This window comes from Amblyomma americanum, chromosome 4 (assembly GCF_052857255.1).
Source record: "Amblyomma americanum isolate KBUSLIRL-KWMA chromosome 4, ASM5285725v1, whole genome shotgun sequence".
In the NCBI taxonomy this organism is placed as follows: Eukaryota; Metazoa; Arthropoda; class Arachnida; order Ixodida; family Ixodidae; genus Amblyomma; species Amblyomma americanum.
In genome coordinates this window covers 114,643,571-114,666,765 of record NC_135500.1, presented here as the reverse complement: position 1 = coordinate 114,666,765, position 23,195 = coordinate 114,643,571, and the positions used below count along the sequence as shown (strand labels likewise).

Sequence of the window (23,195 nt, the reverse complement as noted above, 5' to 3'; positions counted from 1 at the left end):
ACCTAGTGCTAATCTTCCGACAGTTCTCTGATTTACTTCTAATCGCGACTGAACTTCAGCCCTTAAGCATAGAACCACATTCCCGAAAGTAAGCCCCGGCACCAATATTCCTTTCCAAATACCTCTGAGGACTTCATACCTGTTGTACCCCCACAATGCCCTATGTTTCATTATCCCGGCATCTCTTCGCTCTTTTGCTATGAGAGACTGTTCGTGCTTTTCTGTGTACATATGCCCGTTGTTTACCCATACCCCGAAATATTTGTATTCGGCCACTCGGGGTATTTCATGGCCTTGTATTGTAAGAGGCCTTTCATGGCCTTGTATTGTGCCCCGCCGCGGTGGCTTAGTGGTTAGGGCGCTCGACTACTGATCCGGAGTTCCCGGGTTCGAACCCGACCGCGGCGGCTGCGTTTTTATGGAGGAAAAACGCTAAGGCGCCCGTGTGCTGTGCGATGTCAGTGCACGTTAAAGATCCCCAGGTGGTCGAAATTATTCCGGAGCCCTCCACTAGTACGGCATCTATTCTTCCTTTCTTCTTTCACTCCCTCCTTTATCCCTTCCCTTAAGGCGCGGTTCAGGTGTCCAAAGATATATGAGACAGATACTGCGCCATTTCCTTTCCCCCAAAACCAATTATTATTATTATTATTATTATTATTATTATTATTATTATTATTATTATTATTATTATTATTATTATTATTATTGTATTCTAGAGGGTCATCTGACAGCGCCGCCATACGGCGGACGCGCGTTCTACGGCGGGCAGAAAAACCCTTGACGCTTCAGGCATGTTCTTCAGGAGGCATTGACTAAACTTATAATTTGTTATAAAAAAGTTTCGGCTTTATTGGCCAGTTTCGCTATTATAATGTTCAGCGATGTTACGCCGTCACTACAAATTGTTTATTTCTATCTTCACTCAACGTTTCAAAGAACCGGGTACTATTCTGTGAATAAATAGTGATTTCGCTCGAAATACGAAAACCTTCAAGGAAGGCACGTGATGAGGCGCTTTGAGCAGCACTTTCAGCGGCTCTACAGTATCAAACGTTGCATAGAAAGATTTTTTTGTCCTTTTTTTTTTTGAGACAGAGCAGCTCAGTAACCTATTTCAATCGCAGCGCAGAGCAAATAGGGTTACGCCAGTTTTGACCGGTTTTTGGTGTAGTGTGTGTGCGCGTTTACTTGTCACGTGACCAACGTGCTATCGAGAAACGCGCGCCAACTTTCGGTAGTGTATGGGTATTCAAGTTAACCTGTTTTACGAACCCCAGCTGGCGTAACGTTGACTGCACACCTGTGTTGTGAACTTTCGGTGAATATTTTTTAAGATCGAAGCATGGCAGAAGGACGGAGATCGTCAAGGTTTGTTCGCATTTCCACCACGCTGCTTTCGTAGTCGCGTTTATGGGGGGAGCGCGCGAAAGCATCTGCAAAGCCCGAGACTTGCTTGCTAGTTGACTGTTCCTGTATCCAGCTGATAGCGGAGAAGGCAGATCGCTGCTGTCCTCACGTCGTGGCTGTGGAGGCTTCCTTGGCATCGAAGTGGCGTTTCGTCCAGATGATACACCTCGTGAGCATCGGGAAAGGGCTTTTTTGTGCCCTGCTCGGCTGCTTACTTTGGAATATTACTTTTCGCGTTTTACATTGGGCGACACTGCGCACATCTCTGAGCCCTCATAAAGCGTTCGATTTGTCGAGTTTTCTGGTAAGCTTAAGGGACTGCAGCAGAATATATGCGAATGGCTCGCAGGAGAAGAAAGTAATAACTCCGTTTTGAAACACAGGAGAAAGTAGCTAAGTGGGATGTGTTATCGTTTAATTCCGCACCTATCGCGGCGTGAAACGCTGTCAGAATAGGAAATAAAATTGCCGTCAGCACTCGTGTACGCTGTATGTATGTTTTGTTTGCGCTGACAGTTTTATTTCTTACCATATTACAAGTGAAAACGTCAAAATCGTATTTAAAATGTCGCTGTAGCTGTTCTTGCGCAGCTTTTATTTAGATGCAAGTGCGTGACAGAGTGCAGCCATGATAAAGGTAACCAGTCTAACTGTCACGGTTTGGGAGACACCAGCTCGTTTTTTTTTTTTTTGTCGAACCTGGTCTCTGTCAGAGCAGGATGCCGTTTTTCTCTTCTCAAAACGGTGCATGTAGTACCACAGGTTGCGAGCAGGAACGCTGTTCGGGAGCACCTAGAGTATTGAAAACATAACTACAAAGTCGAGTCTGTTAATGCTACATAGTAGGTATGGATCTGTCGTAACCACTGCTGCTTGGTCGCATAGTACCACACCTTTTTCACGTATGGCTGATGTGCTGCGATGTGTTGCCATAATAATGCCATGATTCTTGGGAGAGCTGAGCCGCTCCTCCCGTTGCACTCCGCCCAACAGTGTGGCCACTGCTTGTTGCCCATATATCGCCCACGTGTTGGGCAATATAGGCTCCAACTTTCGACGGCGACCCTCACCAGGGTCGGAAAATAAACGTTTTCTCTCTCACTCTCTTTCTCTAGAAAGTATTTGCTTGAAATCAAATACTGGTACGTGACTCGTACATGGCACTTGATACCAATCAGAATGTTCGCAGTTCACTGTCTGCTGCATCAGCGTGGTGTCAAATGCATGGTGTTATTTCCCTGGCACTGGCCTGGCATGGTCTAAAGTGTCCTATAAACGGATACAACTCAAAAACGAAGCAGCAAATAACCCTAAATAGAGGCTCTCCAGCCAATGGCGTCGACCGATTTTCATGACGCTACGGTTACTCTGATCAAGCCATGGTTATTCCCCATTCATATGCCACCCCTTGCGATTTCACGCTAGCAGGTAATCGGTCAAGGGAGAGAGTCAGTCGACGCCATTGGCTGGAGGGGCTTCTTTGAGGGGCATTTGCCACTTCGTTCTTGAGTTGCATCTGACTATAGTGTCCTAGGTTGTAGTTTCTGAGCAATTCTTACAGGGCGTCTTTTTTTGTCTCAGAATTCTTTGCTGGGACAACCAGGAAATGACGATTCCTGTCAGGACTAGTTGTTGAGCTTGCAATAACATTTTCATCTGGGTGAGTCTTACCAATTGAGGAAGGGTAACCTCCAGTCCTTCTACATCGTCAGAGCACTACAGGATTTCAGAGTGCATGTGACGACTAAAATGTCATGCTTACAGTTGCATTTGATATGACATAATTGCTGTTCATTTGTACTACATGACACTGATTCGGACATGATATAGTAGCACTGTAGTTGTTTCACTTTCCTACTTTCCTTATTTTTCCACACCAAAGTACATCAGAGTTCAGCATTCTACTTCGCACTGAACTGTTGAGGTATTGCACAGTATGGTTATCTGGAATGGCAGTATCATGACAGAAGCACATACAACATCAGTGACTATACCATGTGTTTTCAATATTAATAATATCTTGTGCTTTTCAAGCAGGGGTGGTAAAAGATCTTAATCCTGCCATTTCACTGTTAGGCGAGGTCTAAGCACAACCTTTCCTTCTCCCGTTTGATAGCCATTGCTGTGAAAATAAATGTATGAGAGGCATTGGGTGCTTCTTTTCTATTAGGTATACTGCAGTTTACTTTGTTGTGTTACAAGGTCATTTCTTCTCTTCTTTCCAGGGCTCACAAGGCTGTGAACTATGCAAAATTGGACTATGGGAGTGACGAAGGTTTGTGATCTGCCTAGCTCTTATTGCCACAAGGCAGGACACATATTTCCATTGTTTGACTGAGCCATATTTCTGATCTCAATTGCCTGTAGCAGTTAAGCATCTCAAAAAAATAAAAATCAAAGCAGGGTAACTTCAGGTAGTACAGACACCAGATTTCGGTTCCCCGTTCTTTTTTTTTTAATGATGTGCAAGTGCTTGCACCAGGTCTTCAATTTCTTTTCTACTTTGAGGGCATCCCATTTCCTAATTACGGACTGTATTGCTTTTTTTTTACAAGCGTGGTGCATTTTATTTATTTAGCTGCGCTGCAGACACCGCACGAATTGTCACAGTATGCCCGTAAGCCTCCTCCCTTCCACCAAGTAGCTATTTGCAATTCTCCTTGAAAAATGCAGATGACGACTTCAAGCCAGCGGATGCACCACCATCCAAGCGTTCCAAGCCGTCGGTCAAGGAGGCACCCAAGAAGCCCGAAAAGAAGCCCAAGTCCGACACTGCTGGAGCCACAGAGTCCAGCGCTGCCAATCAGAAGCAGAAAGCGGGGTGAGTGCAGGCCTGCCAAACCACCACACTAATAGCCGCAAACCGCACACCCGTGTAGGAACAGGGGTGGTGTAGCTTATTGCTGCTGTTAAAGGGGCATTGAACACAAATTGTAGTAGGCCTTTGTCAATACATTACCGCATTGTAACGGCAAAGAGGCCATTTCATTGAAAATGGTGCTTTTTTTATAGGCTAGAAAGGAAAAGGAACACGGGTATCGCCTCCACTGGCCGTTTTCGAAAGCAAACTCTAATGCTGCCGAGAATGTTCTCTTTCGAAATACAATTTTCTCACCAATAAATGCGTGTTTTGCTGCTGGGCAGACATTGGCATAGCCACAAAAAGACAAACAGTCAGTTCTTACTGAGAAGAAAAATTGTATGGAGTGTGCCTTTAAGATGTCTGGCCATCCTAATATTTCAGTTTTCTAATTATTATTATTATTATTAGGTGGGCGGATGAGATTAGGAAGTTTGCAGGCATAGGGTGGTGGCAGCTGGCAAAGGATAGGGTTAATTGGAGAGACATGGGTGAGGCCTTTGCCCTGCAGTGGGCGTAGCCAGGCTGCTGATGATGATGATGATAAATTATTAATGCAGTGCTGGGAATGGTGAGCCAATTTCGCCAACCTGCGCTATTTAATTAAACCTGCTACATGCTGCTACAAAGCGATGATTTTTGATGAAATTGCACCAATGTTGCGTCAGAATGCCATTCCAGCAACCAAGAACTGTGGTGAATACAGGGTGACGAGAAAAATGAACTACAGAGTGCAAATCCACCCTGTTTCACTTGTTAGCCCTTTACCACCTACTGTTAACACGCTGCATCCATGTGTTTTGCATATCTGCCTCGATGACGCTGCCAACATTGTCCGAAACGAACATGGCGAGCACATACGAGGTGCATTCAAAACGTATTGAGGAGCCGCCGCGGTGGCTGAGTGGCTATGGCGCTCGGCTGCCGGCCTGAAAGACGCGGGTTCGATCCCGGCCGCGGCGGTCAAATTTCGATGGAGGCGAAATTCTAGAGGCCCGTCAGTGTCAGGCGATGTCAGTGCACGTTAAAGAATCCCTGGTGGTCGAAATTTCCGGAGCCCTTCACTACGGCGTCTCTCATAGCCTGAGTCGCTTTGGGACGTTAAACCTCCATAAACCAAACCAATCAAAACGTATTGAGCCTTCTTCTGTCCCGCCTAAACCAATAAAGTGCGAGAGACTTCCTTCACTGGAGATGTAGAGGAGACATTCATGCGCATGCGCAATATTTTTCCGGCTCGCAGAAAGCGTCAGCCACTGGCAGTCTGCCTATAAGTGAGGTCATCTGATTCCAGTAAGTTGTATGATGACGGAACAACATGAGCAACGATATTGCATGAAATTTTGCTATAAGCGTGGCGATACCCAAGCCGAAATCATTCGCAAGATTCGGCAGGCTTTCAGGGATGATGCCACGAGCAGCTCACGGATGGATAAAGGAGTGGCACAACCACTGCAAAGATGGCCGCACATCAGTGGACAGTGACCCACGTTCAGGCAGACCATCAACAGGCCGGAATGAAAATGTCATTCAGCAAGTGCAGACTTTGGTCAATGGAGGACCGTTGCATTACAGTCCAAGAGCTTGCGAACGGGGTAAGAGTAAGCATTGGATCCGTACATTCATTTTTGACTGAAGATTTGGGCATGAGGAGAGTTTCCACAAAATTTGTACTAAAACTGCTAACAAAGGAGCAGAAGGAATGCCACCTGGAAATCACGCGGGACATGCTGGACAATGAAAACCGTGATCCCAACTTTCTGAACACTGTGATCACAGGCGATGAGTCATGGGTTTATGGGTACGACCCAGAAACGAAGATGCAGTCGTCACAGTGGAAACATCTGACATCCCCGAGGCCGAAAGAAAGCACGGCAGGTCCGCAGCAATGTGAATCGAAAAGACCAGCGCGGAAACAGACAGGGACACGAGAAGAAAAAAACACTGACAACAGGACGAGCGCTGAAGATGTGAAAGTCATGTTGACCGTTTTCTTCGACTTCCGTGGGGTTGTGCATCATGAGTAATGCACCGCAAGGCCATACCATCACAAAGGAGTACTACCAGGAGGTCCTTCGTCGCCTTCGTGAAGCTGTGCGGCACAAACTACCAGATCTGTGGGCAGCACAATCTTGGCAGCTCCATCATGACAACACACCCACCCATTCTGCGCATCTGATTCAGACTTTCTTAGCCAAGCACAACATTCCTGTGGTTCGTCAGGCTCCCTACTTCCCCGACATGGCGCCGTGTTACTTTTGGCTGTTTCTCAAGATGAAAGCGCCGCTGAGAGGAACCCGATTTGAGTCAAGAGAAGCCATCATGAGGAATGCTACGGCCCGGCTGATCTCCATTCCAAAAGACTTGTTCCAGAAGTGTTTCCAAGAATGGAGGAAGCGTTGGGAGAAATGTGTGCATTACCAGGGAGACTACTTTGAAGGGGGTTAGGGTTTTGTGCCTCCAAATAAATAAATGTATTTCTGCCGACCAAAGATTTGACACTTTTTGAACACACCTCATATGCAGTGATGTGATTGCTGCACCAATTGTGCCAAACTGTGGCAGAAGGCAAAGACTGCTAGATGCTGCTACATTATTAAAAGGTACAAGTAATCTCCACCAAGCCTGCGCCCAAACCCTATATTTACTTAAGAACAAAATTCTTGGACACCGCCTGTTATCATTTGTAAACTTATGCATGCTGCATACTCTAGTCATCCCATGGTGTGGACGGTATGCTGGAAATTCTGCATGGCAAAATCATTCATAAATGGCGCCGATCTCGACTTACACGTCCTTGCTTGGCCGAAGTGGGGAAACTGCACGCCATCTCACAGTTTTCAATGGGCAGCGATCTTGGGGTTCGCTTCGTTGCCCTATCAAGAAGAGGCGGCGTCCTAGATAACTTTTTCACTCACATCGAACTATCTTCGTGCTGCGTGGCTCCCGTTCTCCAGCGCATATTCCACGGCACACTTATTCAGTTTTGCACTGTAGCTTCTTTGCCTCGCAGGTGGCGTCATGTTGAGCAAAAACAATGCACGATGCGCACAAAGACATACGGATGCGCCGTCTGTCTCCCCGCGGAAGCTGATCACGGTAGCAGATCACGCTGTGCTAAACTTGTATGATAACTCGATTCTTCTTTTTTACATTTTGATATTCGTTTCAAACATGGTTACTAGGAACGGCAAAAGATGGTGCTTGGTGGCGTGTCATTTTTCACTGTATGAGTCGCACCGACCAAAAGTGATATAAAAAAAAGGAAGACTTACACACCGCAAAATACGATATACGATATGCTCCAAAAGACACTTTTGGCTGCTCCAAGAGCTGCTCCAAAGCGACCTCGGCCAATCACATCATGGCATATGGAAAAAAAATGTGGTTTTGATGAGCCTCATATAGTGCTTGCGCAGCACTATACCCTGTCCGGTCGAGTAAACATTTGAGCACGAGTAAAGCTCTGTGCGTGTTACTGCTGATACCTCTATTTCGTGGACCTCGGTCACGCTCACTGGAACCCCTGACCAGGACAAATTTTTCTTCAACTGCGAGTTTTCTGTGGAAGCTGTTTGGCTTTCCTTTGTAGCTGTATAGCTGTGCATGGGTGGATGCCAATGAGAAATTACTTCGGTTTGTTTTTTGCACAGGGGAACCACATAATTCAAACATTTGGGGTAGAAACTCGGTTCGTTTAAATAGGAGTTCAAATTAAAGCGCTTATAATGATAGGGTTGGCATGCCGTGACCACACAGTGCACTTGGCATATCAAGTTGTGTTCTTATCGGATGCCTTTTGCCATGTGAGCACGTTAATTATAAACCCATCACGATGGCTTGGTGGTTAGCATGCCTGGCTTTTGAGCCAGGGTATCCGGGTTCGATTCTGGCCTTGGCGGCCATGTTTCAATGGATGCGAAACACAAAGGCGCTTCATGCGCTGTGTGATGTCAGTGCATATTAAGGAACCGCAGGGGGTCTAAATTATGCCGGAGCCCTGCACTAGCATCCCTCGTGGCCTATGTGTCTGGAATGTTAAACCCCACAGTTAACAATTTGAATTATAGTCTCAGTACTAGAAAATCATCCGAACCGAGTCTCTTTGTCAGAAACACTTAATATTTTTTTGTTTGCAGGATAGGTCGAATCTCTTTCTGGTTGTGTTTGCTCATCCAACAGCAGAACACGTGTTTATTGCTCGGGAAATTGCATTTAAATGTTTTTCTGCCACTTGGTACACACTTGGCAAGTCCGAGACCATGAGTGGAGGAAAATAACGCTGTTCTCCGAGTCGGAGGCCATGCATGTGTGACAAAACGCTTTGTGGCGAGAGGCACGGGCATATTGGAGTACAGGAAATTATCTGTGCTATACGGCGTGGTTAGAGTGGCATTGGTGGCTACCATAGTGTGAGCACTGCTCTGCAGCATCGTAATGCTACCAAGGCAAAGTGCCCGTGCTCATTCCAGAATGATCACTGTGACCAATGCTATGAATAGTGCTCACCTGTTTATTAATTCAGGCTTTCCGCAACCGATCTCCTTCAATCAAAGCAGGTTTGAGGGTGCCAGTTAAAATTGCGACACGAGAGTAAGCAGTCACGTGACACTTTTCAAATCTCACAGGCATTATTTTAGCTTAAATAAAGCGCTAAATTTAAACTGAAGAAAACTGAAATGGACATTTCTCAGCTTGCTCTCCAGCTTTCACAAATAAACTTTTGCACCAGTGTTAATGGTCCAGAGGTTAGCTAATTTGTCTTTGTTGAGCAATTGGTACGTTAGGTGCATTGAAAAATATGCAGACCTGGTCAAGATGACTGCCTATGACCCTGAACTACTGATTAAGATCTGCAGGCAGTACATTGTCGTGTTTTGTTTTTTTTAAGCATTGGCTGCAGTTAGGTTGCCCGCCACTTTGGCTCAGTGGTTAGGGTGGATGCTCGGCTAATGAGCCGGAGTTCCCGGGTTCGAACCCGGTCGTGGTGGCCCTGTTTCGGTGGAGGCGAAAAGCAAAAAGGCGCCCGTGTGCTGTGCGATGTCAGTGCACATTAAAGATCCCCACATAATCAAAATTATTTGGGAGCCTTCGACTACAGCACCTCTTTCTTCTTTCACTCCCTCCTTTATTCCTTCTCTTACAGAGCAGTTCGGATGTCCACCTATATGCGAGACAATTAATGCACCATTTCGTTTCCTCAGAAACCAATTTTCAAACCAATTTTTCACCAATTATGTAAAACATCCTAAATAATCGCATTTCTGCCTTATTTCTCGGTATACTGGGCTCTGCTACAAAACGCGACGAAGCTGCTCTAAATCAGATTTTCACCTGCTACAAAGCTTGCTTCAAAATGCTCTTAACGATTACCTCCCCTTTTAATGCAATAGTATTTAGGGTTGTCATCTCACAGGAAATTTCTGGCTTCTCTGTCACAAAATTCTCTGATTGCTCAGGAGGGTCGTGATGTCAGCACCACGTGACCATCAGTGGACCAATCATAGGGCACCACCAAACGTGAAAATCTGAGGGCCCCCAAAATTTCGAAGTTGGGTCACCCCCAAGAATTCCAAAGGACTCCAAAAATTTTGGAATTCAGCCCACCCCAGAAAATGAATTAAAGTGGATTAGTAGAGATTGGATTAATTTGTCAAATTAGTATAGTCACTTATGAAAATCCAACAGAAGGTACTGGAACATTCTAGAAGGTGATGACTACCGTATAAGGACAATGGAACTAGTACCTGAAGTTTTGGTGCGAAAATCATAAGAACATTATACACTCATTGTGGACACCATAGCAGGCAACCTAAATGCTATCACATTTTCTTCTTTGAGAATGTGGTTAAAAAGTTGTTTTTTTGTCTGGAGGGCCTGTTCTACAACTGCGTTTGCCATTGTTAGGGCGTAGACTCACAAGTTTTCAGTTCTTTCTGGGAGTGGGTCCAGTCAATGCAACTACTGTCTCGTCAGGCAGTACAAGATTGTTTTTATTTTGCATTCATAGGGCTCAATTCGACTTTTTTTGCCTTAGCTGCTGACATGGTTTTTCTACTTGGACATGGCATCTAGAGCAATCTTTATTTAATGTGTACACGTAGTACAGTATGCCTGCCGGACTTATGGAATGGCACCTCTGCATTTCTTCTGACTCAAGCAACTTATACAATTTCCTTCAGCTATTGCACAATGAAACTGTTCTGTTACATTCTTCCTACTTAGTCTTTTATTGCAAACTGCTGATTTATTTTTGTAGCCCTTTGCATTCCATCATCAGTGTTAATAAATTTAGTGGGATAGCCTGTGATGACTTATTGAATTACCTTCTCGTTTCTGGATGGGGGCTTCAATTCAATGTAAAATAGGATTGCGTTGCTTGTTCAACCTTTTCAGCTTGGCATGTGTTCCTACACAAAGAAAAAAAAGTTTTCATCAGACCACCAATTCACAGTGGCATATAGCCTAACTTCAGGGAGCACTTCAGTTTCAGGGCTAGACAATGCAATGTCGTAATTCCACTAGCTGTGATGTGTTCAGCATAAATTTGTGACTGTGTGTTGAAGAATACCTTGATTGCTAATGCTAGTTCTATACCCACAGTAAGCCATTGTTGTAGCTGTTTTATTAGGACAGCAAACGACTTCTTCGTGAAGGGTATTTTTTACAAAAACAAAAGGGCTGTGATTGAGCCATAATAATGTGCTCAATCTGTTTCAATACCTGTTCAGCACTTGTATTGACCAATGGCTGTTTATCACATATCATTTATTGTAGAGCTTTTATTTGAGGGAAGAACAAAAAAAATAAACAGTGCAAGTAGCATGGCATATTTGTTTGCCTAAGCTATAGAATCCCTCTTCCAATATTTCGCTGCTGCTCAAAAGAATCCTGACTATTGCAGCGCTAAACGTGCACTGTGGGAAAGCTACTTGTTATGGGGGTTGTCACTGCTGCAGGCAACTTGGATTTGTAATTATAATTCTGATCAAATCAGGAAAGTATGTAATCCAAACTCAGCATTGAGGAAGCGAGACTGTCGAATGCGATCTCTGCATCAAATTCCAGTGCGAATAAGCGAGCGGTTTTACCGAGAGAGACATTTTACGGTGCTCATTTGGCGATGCAACAGCCTATTGAGTTGTCACCACTGTGCTATAGAGGTCCCCATGTTTTTGGAGGAAACCTGATATTTCTCAGTATATTTGCATCTAGTGGGTATGTGGCTTTTAGCACAAATTTTTTTGATTTCTTAATGTATTTAATGAAATTTTTGAGCACGTTGCGAATAATTTTATGACTACTTTCACAAAATTGCACTGTTATATATACAGAAAATTGTTTTTTTAATATATATTTAACCTGTGAATTTTAGGAAGTGGCTGCAGAGTTAACAAAATGGGGCTTCAATATTCATTGGATTCGTACTGGCGTGCTACATGTCAAGACATACTTACAATTTTTCTTCGCAAAGCACAAAGTTTGGTTTTGAATTTTTATGATTCAGTTTCTGTTGAAATATCTAGGGTGAAAAAACTTTTATTCGAGGAATTTAATATTCACAAATTTGAAAAACAAAGAATGTCTTTACCTGCAGTGTAGTCCTAGGTGTGCAACAAAGCAAACGGGTTCAAAATCGATAAAACAGTCATGAAGAAACCTGCTCCGCAAGGTGAGTATCTAGGCAGAAAAACTAAAACGGATTGTTTGAGCGTTTCCCCGCAACGGAGCGCTGCCACAATCCACGAAACAATTGTTTTAGAGCACTTCCCGGTTGATTTTGGGAACGAAACTTTGGGACAGCATAAATGAGACATGTAAGCAGATACAACAATTTAAAAAAAAAAAAGCTTTTTTTTTTTTTTTTTTGCTGTATAGGGATTCCTAGGCCACATCCCTTCGTCAGCAAGTTTCGTGAAAACTGAGCTTAACCCAATTTCTGCCCAGAAAGCTGCCTTGTGTGCAAGGCAGGCATCAACTCTAGTAGGCTTGTTGGAATCAGCAGCTACTCCAGAGCTATATCAGAATGTCCCTTCAGTTAATTATTGTGAACCTTTTTTACCCTTTCTCACTCAGACTTTGCTTCAGTGTGGAATACATTACTATTTAAAAGCAAGTCCCTGAACCTCATGCTTAGTGGCCATACCTCTGTTTCGTGCCCCAAGCTCCACTCATGTTCGGTAGCAGCGCATTCTAGCCTTGCATTAGTGTATCATTGCTGTAGCTTCAACTTTGAAGATTCGTTTTCAGTAGAAAGTATGTTCTTGCCTGGGAGGTCATCATAGATACGGAAATTCTGCCAGTATAGACCATCATGTGCATAAGGGAAAATTGTAAACTTTGGAGGAAAAAGAAAACTGAAAAGTGTCAAAGGATCTTCTCCAGTGCACAACGATTCCTGCTAAGTTATAAGTTGATGCTTCTTGCACGGTGCGCCACTTTAGAGATTTAAATTTGCCGCGAGATGCAAGGTGTCAATGTAAAACAGCTTGAACACCTTACATTCTCCATGTGCTTATGTATGTTGGTTGTTTTGCAAGTAACAGGCTGATGCTTAAAAACTTGAAGACAAATGGAATAAACTTCACTGTTACTCTGCATGGTGCATAGAAACACGTCTCAAACTTATTCGAATGTCTTCTGCACACTGCACACAAGTATGCTTAGGCCATGATAAGCCACAAATAGCCTGAATTTTTCGGAAATGCTCCGTGTAATACTAGAACGCACTGAACAGAAAGGAGTAAAGAAGGGAGTAAGCTGTCCTTTAGTGCACTCTTTTTATTAAAAGGGAGTGCACTAAAGGGCAGCTTACTCCCTTCTTTACTCCCATATAAGCATATTCATGTTTAGAGTGAAAGGTACTGCTGATTTCACGAAGCACAAGCTTTCATGACACAGTCTCACTCCACCATCCAGTCATGCCACTTAAAGTGTAATGCAAAGGCTTCTGTGGCTCCCTTAACAAAAGTTAGGGCCACTGACCGTTTGTGCATTGCCTGAAAGAGCCCTGGCCCACCTCCTCCTTGGAGGACAGGAAAGGTGAATGGACCGCAGCTTTTCTTTTCACACTGTTTGCTTAACAGGACTGTGTTTGTAACCATCTTTGGCTTCCGTGCTGTCAAGGGCATGCAGCTGACCCCCCCCCCTAATTGCAGGAGGGCGTCCCTGGATGACAAACTGTTCCAGCGGGACCTAGAAGCGGCACTGCGCCTCTCTCAGAATGGGTCATCTCCGCAGGTAGACGCTCGGGAAGCTGGAGGTGAGCAGCTGGGAACTGGTTGCCTTTTCATGTTAACATCTGTTAATGCAATAGCATCAGTGTTGTGATCACACTAAAACCTTGCCGATGACCGAGACGAAATTCCCTGATTGGTCAAGAGGGGTCACGTGATCTTGTGACATCATCATAATATGCGGCAGGTCACGTGACCTCATGACCTCGTCTGCTGATCCAGCTGTGTGATCAAAGTGGACCGGTTGAGTGCTGACGAGTTTGAATTGAATTGAGTTTATTTTGCCAGTATCACTTGGGGAGGGCCATTGGGTAAAAGCTGCGAGACCCGCTTGACGAGTCCATCGACCCCTACAGTGCGTGGCTGCAGACAGCAATGCAGGAAAATAAGTACTCTGACACAAAACATACAAAGATCGAGACAAGTCAGTTACTCTTAACATGTGGGGCAGCAAACGATAATGCAGAAAAAAAAAATGAAGACACATATGTACACGGAAACAAAGGAGAAAAAAAAACATCAGTGATGGAGCAGTTTCATTGTAGCTACAGGAGTGCGATCAGTTTTAAAAGTGATTTGCGTGAAATTTCTGCAGTGTTCACATCAACAGCATTGAGTGTGTTCAAAGTATGTGGCAATGTGTTTTTAATATTTTGTGTGCCATATATAGTACGACATGTTTCGACATACCAGTGTTCAGGATGTCTGTTATGAAAATGACTAGTGTTGGTACTGTCAAGGCGTTTATTCGAAGCACAGGTCTGTTGATCTTGGTTGACCGGCGACACGACGGGCACACTCACAGGCGTCGTTCGAAAAACCCCAGCTGCACTTCGTCTGCTTCTTCGTTGACCCGCTTGAACTCGTTCGCTTCATCGCTGCGCTGTGCCTGTCGGTCCCATTACAATTACTCTCCCTCCGAAAAAGGAGCCATCCTGGCGACTTACGGAGAGGAGAGGATGGGCGGGTCATAGTAAGGCTTGAGGCGCTCAACGTGCACAGTTTCGCGGCCCCGGCGACGGTGGTCCGAAGAGGGAACGATCGGCTCAACGATATAAGTCACCGGAGAAGTTTGGTGGACAACCCGGTAAGGTCCGTGAAAGCGAGACAGTAGTTTCGTGGCGAGGCCGGGAGTGGAGGAAGGCACCCAGAGCCAAACGAGGGCGCCAGATGGGTATGACGCTGGAGGGTCCGGGGAATCCCGACGGTGCTTCTGATCCCATTGTTGCTGTGTGGTGAAAGAGCGGGCAAGTTGCCGGCATTCTTCGGCATACAGGTGAGCATCGGAAAGTAAGGTGGTCTCGGAAGGGTCAGGGTGATAAGGAAGGATGGTGTCCATGGTGGATGTAGGCTCCCGGCCATATAAGAGGAAGAAAGGAGAAAACCCCGTTGTTGTCTGAGTAGCTGTGTTATACGCGTACGTGACGAACGGGAGCACTTGATCCCAGTTGGAGTGGGCGGTGTCAACGTACATGGCGAGCATGTCACTCAGAGTGCGGTTGAACCGCTCAGTCATGCCGTTGGTCTGGGGGTGATAGGCGCTGGTGTAGCGATGAACGATTTGGCATTGCTTGAGCAGGGCCTCGACGGCGTCCGAGAGAAAAACACGGCCGCGGTCACTTAGAAGTTCTTTCGGGGCGCCGTGACGAAGAACAAGACTGTGTAGAATGAAGTGAGCGACATCGTTTGCGGCAGCAGATTTGAGAGCCCACGTTTCGACGTAACGGGTGAGATGGTCAACGGCAACGATGATCCACCGATTATTAGCCGAAGTAGTTGGAAGCGGGCCATAAAGATCAATGCCGACGCGGTCAAAGGGACGGCCAGGGCAAGGTAACGGCTGCAAAGGAGCGGCGGCGGGGTGGGGAGGTTTCTTGCGACGTTGGCAGGCGGTGCATGACCGAATGTATTGACGTATGTAGCGGTACATACCTCGCCAGTAGAATCGCTGACGAAGGCGAGCATATGTTTTCAGTACACCGGCGTGGCCGCATTGTGGAGCGGCGTGAAAAGAGGCACAGATTGTAGCACGGAGGTGTCGAGGGATGACCAACAGCCACTTCCGGCCGTCGGGGAGGTAATTACGGCGGTATAAGAGGCCATCACGAACGGCGAAGTGGTGGGCTTGGCGGCGAAGGGTCCGGGTCGAATGATGCGGCGAGGGAGTGTTCAGGAAGTTTAGCAGCGAGGTGATCCAAGGATCCTTCAGTTGTTCGGAGAGCATATCAGGGATGTTGAACGAAGAGAATTCGTAGGCACAGACGAGGGCAGAGGTTGACTCGCATGGGAGTGGTGAACGAGAAAGGGCGTCGGCGTCCGAGTGCTTGCGGCCGGAGTGATAAATGACGTGTATGTCAAACTCCTGGAGACGTAAAGCCCAGCGGGCGAGGCGGCCAGAAGGATCTTTGAGGGAGGATAGCCAGCATAGGGCGTGGTGGTCTGTGACGACATAGAAGGGCCGGCCGTAAAGGTAAGGGCGGAACTTGCCAATTGCCCAAATGATGGCGAGACATTCTTTTTCTGTGACAGAATAGTTTGATTCCGCCTTGGTGAGGGCGCGGCTGGCGTAAGCGACGACGTATTCCGGATACCCAGGACGGGCACACTCACAGGCGTCGTTCGAAAAACCCCAGCTGCACTTCGTCTGCTTCTTCGTTGACCCGCTTGAACTCGTTCGCTTCATCGCTGCGCTGCGCCTGTCGGTCCCATTACAGTACGAAGGTCTGCTAAGTGGCGGAGGTGGTTGGTATTGTTAACTAGGTCAGTTCTGTGTGTGTCAAGCAGTCTTGACCATACTATACTGATCGAAAAGCTTGGCTGTGTGGGCAAAGAAACTCTGGTTACATATTGCACGTAAAACTTTTTTCTGAAGCAGATAAAATTTATCTTACCTTGAGTTGCTTACCTTAAGCAGGCCCAAAATGATGACACAGATGACACAGAAATGCCAAATTAGCAACACTTGGGGTCTCTAATGCTATTGCATTCCACTGTCAATGTGCATTAAGTGTCCCCCAAGGGTTTTTTTTTTTTTTGCATGCTCATTCAACAGCAGGTCAGGTTTATGCAATACACGGTGAGTTGAGAATCAAAGTGTCATGATGGAAACAGTCATTACAGTGGCAATGAATGAAGACTTTATTTTTTGATCCGGTATAGTGCCTGAGATGTGAAACTCTAGCAGGATTCAAGTAGTTTCGTTTTGCCACTTAGAAAATATAAATGTTTTTGGTGTTGAAAGGCTCATTATGTGTCGCACATTAACTCCTCTGAAGCTTCCAGAACAAATTTTCTCTGTATTTTCTGTTACTTTTCTTTTTCTGTAAATTTCTGGCAAGGAAATTTCAAAGGAATTAGTTGAAGATATCCAGAAATACAGCAACTCACTAGTCATACTTATGCGCTACGTTTAACTTTTCATAGTGAAATCAAGTCTTTCTTTCTCCCATAATAATACATGGGTCAGCTGCATGGCTGAATGCGGCCGCAGGAGGGGCCATTGGTGAACGCATATAGAGATTAGATTGCAAATGGCTGCCATTGCCTCTGTCACTTGTGCGGAGCCACTACACCTGTGCTGATATGGACTGCAAACAAAGCAGCGTGCCACTTTGTAGTACTACCTCATTTTGCAGCCTCAAAATTTTGGCTCAGAAGGGGCAGGGAGCAGTTAGGGGTACCACGTTTGCACCAGTATATGATGCAGCCATGAACATAACATGATGGGGAGTTCGAAACTAGCGGGAAAAAGAAAATTAAGCGTTATAACTCTTAAAACGTCTGCTCAGACTTTTCAGGAAAGCCAAAGCCAAAGGCTCGAAAGGAGACAACACGCAGTATGCAGAACCTGTGCACATTTCGCTTGAAGCCCGTGCACTAGAGGGCGTACTGTGAACAAGCAAACCTTGAGATCATTCTGAAGTGAACTCACACGTTTAAGTGACAAGCTTGAGAGGTATTTAATCACTGCACAATAACTAAAAAATAGCTTCATTAAACAGGTTTAGATAGCTGCTAGTGCTCATGCTGTACCTCCAGGTCTATTACTGGCAAACTGCAGGCCAGGTAGGATTCAATTTCTGATCTACCTTTTAGCATTCAGCTCTTCATAATTTGAACTCGGAGAGAGTTCAAAACTTGCTTGCATTGTGCAGGGTTGGAATTAAGGAGAGGCTTTTTTCTTAACGCGCTTAATGTTGGTGGGAACAAAAACATAATTTAGAGCTAACCAGGGTTCTCTGTCCAGCTTCCTTGGATTCTAAATATTGGGAGGAATTTAGGTTACTGAAAAGAATGGCCTCTATGTTGCACAGTGATTCTGCATGCTGCTGCATTGCTGCACCATTGTGCTGATTGGTCTGAAAGGAGGGCATTTTTTCACATGAGGTGAGTAACAGCTAGGAGTAATTTTGTGCCAGGTCGACAAAGTATGCACCCATTCAGTGCTTCAGACTGGCTTTAAATGTTTGCATTGTTAAACATTGTTCTGGTTTGGTTTGGTTTATGGGAGTTTAACGTCCCAAAGTGACTCAGGCTATGGGGACGCCGTAGTGAAGGGCTCCGGAAATTTCGATTACCTGGGGTTCTTTAACGTGAACTGACATCGCACAGTACACGGGCCTCTATAATTTTGCCTCCATCGAAATTCCACCACCGCGGTCGGGATCAAGCCCATGTCTTTCAGGTCAGCAGCCGAGCGCCACAACCACTAGGCCACCGCGGCAGCTGTGTTAAACATTGTGTTATACTCGATCAATATCTACTGTAACTTTTGTGTGAGCAGTTGTGCACAGCTCTTGGCTTCACCATCTAGGTCTGCCCAATTCAGGTGCACCGACTTAGCTGAAACTACCAGCATATTTTGTTTTTGTTTTGTTTTTTTGCAAAGTGCCAGCAAGTTTGGGAAAAAATTGAGCATTGAAGTGCTTAGCTTAATGATAACTCAAGAAAGTATTATAGATGCGTCGTTTTCTGTGCCAAGATTTGAATTTATGGTAAATAGTTACAGCTGTGATCAGATCATCGTGCTTCTCCCTACAATGTGCAATTTTGATGTCCTGATTAGGAAGTCATGTTGTTTAGCACGAAATTTTTTTCCGCGCACCATTGTAAGTTGCTCCAGTGGGTATCAAAGAGGAGATTGCACAGTTTTAAATACGGTACCACTTGTTCACTGCTCAAAATGATGCACGTTTTGCTGCCAGTGAACTCTAAACGAGTGTCTCAGTGGACTGTCCATGTGGAATATGTTGTTAAGTACTCTAACAGTGCCTCGGAGCACACCCAGGTGGTCTCAGAACGTATGCGCAGGGCAGTCCCATGCAGCTGTCCTGCAGTGCAGAGGTAATTACTGGGAGGCAACATAAAATATGGGAGTCCTAAACACTGATTGCTTTCTTGAAAAGAATTCACTGTACTAGATGCAGTTACAGAGTGAAGGTTCCTGCCATTTTCTTAATGGCGCCCTGTGCAGAACAGGGCACTTGGGTGACCAGATTTATTAATGGCGAAGGCGGAAACTCTGGTGACAATACGGTTAATGTGGATGTAGACTTGGGATGATGTATGTCCATTTGATGGCGAGGCAGCACGTATGTTCACGTGTGCTCACACCGTCTTGCAAATATGAGACACATGGTCTTGTTTTTCTCTTTCAGTTAGTTTTCCTTTCTTTTTGACGGTACATGTTATGTTCTAAATTCGGTGATATTTTTGTGCCTCCCCTTGGCCAGGCTCTGAATGCAATCCTGGGGATATCTCAGCCGAGCAAAACGACATGGCCACTTTTCCCAACCACCTCGAACTGGCCGGTGAGGTGGTGGTGCGGTCCGAGCCATCCAAGAATGCAGGCAAGTCTGCGCCGCACGGTGGGCTAGCCTTCCTGTACTTCTTGCCATATCTCGCTCAGAGCCCACTAATGGTTCTATAGAAGGGAACCTGCACAGGTTTTACGGCAATGTTGGCACAGTAACGTCATGACTGAGAACTGTCACTTCCTTACCTATTGGCGGGCAGAAAGCTTGTTCTCAGTTGTCAGGCCTGTGTGTTTCGTGTGTCTGTCCTGTTTCGTGTCAAGTATTTTCGTGCAGAAGCATCGCTGGCTGGCAGTGCAAATGGAATTCAGCACTAAAAAAAAAGAATAAATAAAATTCTGTTACCAAAACAGCATTCCCATAAGCTTGCAGCAGGCTGTGCAGCAACAAAAGGATTCTGGAAACGTCGCAAGTGTTAACACCTTGCATGCTGAACCTCCGCAGAGGACGAGGAGGAAGACTACCAGCCCGAACAGGAAGGGAGCTCCGAGGAAGAGGGTGACCCTTCAGATGATGACTCTGACGAGGACGATGACGGTAGTGATGACGAAGAGTTTGCCCCAACAAGAGCCAAGGCTGTGCGATCCTCCCGCAAAAACCCTGCACCCAAGAAGTCCCTTGTCACCAAGAAACCACCAGGTCAGCTAAGCTATGCATCACCTTTGTTGTGGACATTGATAGTTTTGTGAAGCACTTTCTCTGGGTAACCGGTACTGGCGTCTCCACTGTGTATTCTAACCGATAACTCCCACGTCCACCAGCTCCCATAAGAGGCATATGATCCGTGCGTTAGATGCCCTCAAGGGTGTGCCATTATTGTTATTTCACGTTATTTTACTTGCTGCCTGCCTGGCTGGGAACAGTTCAATCACATTTCGTTTTAGCATAATATTCCTAGTTCTCATTTGTTCTGTTCTGTCATACAGTAAAAGCTTGTTAATTCAATCTTCGAAAGACTGGAAAAGAAATGTTTGAATTAGCCGAAAGCTCAAATTATTGAATGACACCGAAAAAACTGCCAACTGCTTGCATCATTGTAAATTTATTTCGTGAAAGACTGGGCAGAGGGTGCCTGCACTTGAGATAAGAACAGCGCGACAGTGCCTATTTCTTGCATGTCCATCAGTGCTTTATGTGGGCATCCTGTCGATAGCATCGAAGTGAATCTGCTCGAAAATAGCAAAAGCATCCTCCACGGTGCAACACGGTGGAGCTCCACCGCTCCTACGTCTCATCCCTCCCAAGTGGCTCCGTCACGTGTGAGGAGGCTTCACCGCACAAACTGCGAACAGCACGTCACGAGTACGCAGTTATGACAGACTGGAAGAACGGAACCACGCAGACAGACGTGAAGAAAAACGCTTAACAGTGCCGAAGTTAAGCAAGAAGGGAGGGGGGGTTGCTTATGTGAGAAAACACCACCAGACCACCAATCAGCATCCGAGGCTGACCGGTCAAGCCACCGTCTCTGTAAGCTGAGATGAAGATCAGAAAAGTGAAACCGAAACAAAGAGGCTGGACTGTTCTAAGAGATGGGGCCGTTCATTCGTCATCGCATCGGCTATTGCACGCCATTGTCAGGGCCGCGAGCAACTCTGCAGCATAGAATTCAGGTTTTGAGAGAGGCTGTTTCGACAATCTCTCGCCGCACCGGTCATACCTGGACGCAACCTCCCTTTGGGAGCCCATTCGAATTAACTAGTACAAGGCCGATAGTGTCCAAATCAACGAGCATACATGCTATAAACTTACATGAGTGTTGGCTGAGACAGAGCTGGCAGTTCGAATTATCTGGATCTCCGAATGAACGGGGGTTGATTTACCAGGCTTTTACTGCATCAGAAAGTATTGAAGGTAATCCTCATCTTGTCATGAATCAGTAGATGTTTATTGCCACTAGTTTGTTGTTTAGTAAAAGACAAGTTGATCACCATGCAGCAGTGGTAAGACTTGGTTTGCATAGTAACAGTCCTACACTTTCTATTCTGTGGCTCTAAAGGCATTAGCCCAGAACTCTGACAACATCTGCGCGACCCTGATACCGAGAAACATGCTTCGTGAATTCTACAAGGGAAGGCACTAGGCAAGGGCAGAAGCCCTGCACCGTATGTGTGGTAAAAATGAAGAAACCCTTTACGCTGACGCTGCAACACACCCTGCAGCAATGGTAACAGTGGCAGCGGTGGCTGACGGGAAGTGTGGTGCAGTCACCACAGCACTCACTGGAAATAGCACAGAGACGGAAGAATGTGCCATTGCCGTGACAGTATAAACAAGGACCCCAGGTCATTCAATAATTATTATCTCTGATTCACAAACTGCCTGTCGTCTCATCCTTGTCCCTTCAAAGCTTAGAAGTGCCAGTGGTGCTAAAAGAGCTCCACTGTGTGGACTGTGCACTTTTGACTTGGACTGCAAGTTAGCTTTTAGCATTAAGTCAGATAGTCTATTTTCACTTTTCATTTGCAGCTTTCTTTTTCACTTCTTTTTGTCTCTATAACATGATGTGCACTTGGAATCCCTGTCAGGCTTGTAGAAACAAGAGTTCTGTGCAATGTTGCAGGTCCTGCTAAAGCTGCTGTCAGCAAAGCTCCAGCCCCACCAGTTGTACCAGGTACCGCCACAAAGGCTTCAACGCCGGCACGCGCCAAGGCACAACCATCAACTTCCTCGGTTGCCTCGCCAGCAGTAAAGTCATCACCTCGCCCTGCCACAGCAGCCAAATCATCGCCACGCATCGCCTCAAGGCCTCTGCCACAGCGCAGCACTCCCTCAGGTGGTGTGCCCATGACAGTGCCCAAGTTTTCGACGGGCCAGTTGCCAGCATCGGGCATTCGGCTTGGACTGTCACGCCGCTCCTTCAGCAAGCCACTTCACAGTGCTGTCAGAGTGCAACAGTGAGTGCAATGACAGCTCGTGCAAGACGACATGAACCACCACAGAATAACGAGAATCCTGCAAGGTGGCTCTGATATGATGCTTGTGCTGGTAGCGGACATACCAAATGGCTCAAGACTTAACACCAGTTCATGCAGATTGACTTGTTCACCTTTGCTTCACCTTTGAGCAGTTTGCAATGTGCTTTGAACACCGTGTTTAGGCCCTTGCGTGCTTCGATGGAGGTTCACGAGTCAGAGTTGACAAACTTGATTACATAATAGGCTCTTAGTGTCTTTTATCTAAAATATGTAAATACTACTATATTTTATCTACAAATTAAACATGTCCCATCTGTTGATAACGTGGCATGGCAACTAGCACAAGCAACTATGTGTACATGTTAGCATGGATGTACATCACTGCCATCATTTCATTTCATTTATTTCATCCTTAAAGGCCCGAGGGCATTACATAAGGAGGGGCTTGCAATTGTTTTTGTGTAAATGCGCTCATGATGAAAAACATAGGCACAATGAACGCAACACTGCAACTGCAAATGCTAAAAAAAATAAAATAAGGAGGATCGAGTGGTTACAAAGCGAGTGGTTACAAATGAGGTAAGCAAAAAAGAAAACAGGAAAAAAATACAGGAAAAAGTATAGGCCAACAAAAGGTTCACGTGTTCTGAAAATGACTGGTGAGTTTTGCACGAAATGATTTGCGATCTTTGTATATGTTGTTGGGCAGGGGATTCAAGTAGGTTATTGCTTCAGGGAAAAAAGAACTGCTCATTGGTAATGTACGGCTCTTGATGCTGCCGATGGGGTGACTGTGGCTGAGGCTACTGGAAGTTCGGATCAGTGGTTTCAGCAGGGGGTGCTTTGACGTCGGATGGTAGAAAAAGCTGTGTAGTAGGCAAAGGCGTGAAATAATGCGGCGTGACTGAAGTGTGGGGAGGGAGATAGAACGTTTGAGTGCAGTGATGCTAACTTCTTT

The 23,195-nt window shown here is 45.7% G+C and overlaps 1 protein-coding gene across 2 annotated transcripts; it reads left to right on the top strand.

The window, feature by feature from the left end:
• The first annotated feature begins 1,030 nt into the window (after positions 1–1,030).
• Positions 1,031–23,072, top strand: LOC144128257 (uncharacterized). Of its 2 annotated transcripts, none has more exons than XM_077661521.1 (7): positions 1,031–1,371; positions 3,636–3,685; positions 4,084–4,231; positions 13,429–13,532; positions 19,239–19,373; positions 19,764–19,958; positions 21,883–23,072. In XM_077661521.1, the coding sequence occupies exons 1-7, from the start codon at positions 1,346–1,348 to the stop codon at positions 22,218–22,220; spliced, it is 996 nt and encodes a 331-aa protein (XP_077517647.1). In that variant the 5' UTR covers positions 1,031–1,345; the 3' UTR covers positions 22,221–23,072. The 2 variants fall into 2 exon arrangements, with proteins under 2 accessions (XP_077517647.1, XP_077517648.1); XM_077661522.1 differs by having other exon boundaries at positions 1,034–1,371; positions 19,239–19,355.
• The last annotated feature ends 123 nt before the right edge of the window (positions 23,073–23,195 follow it).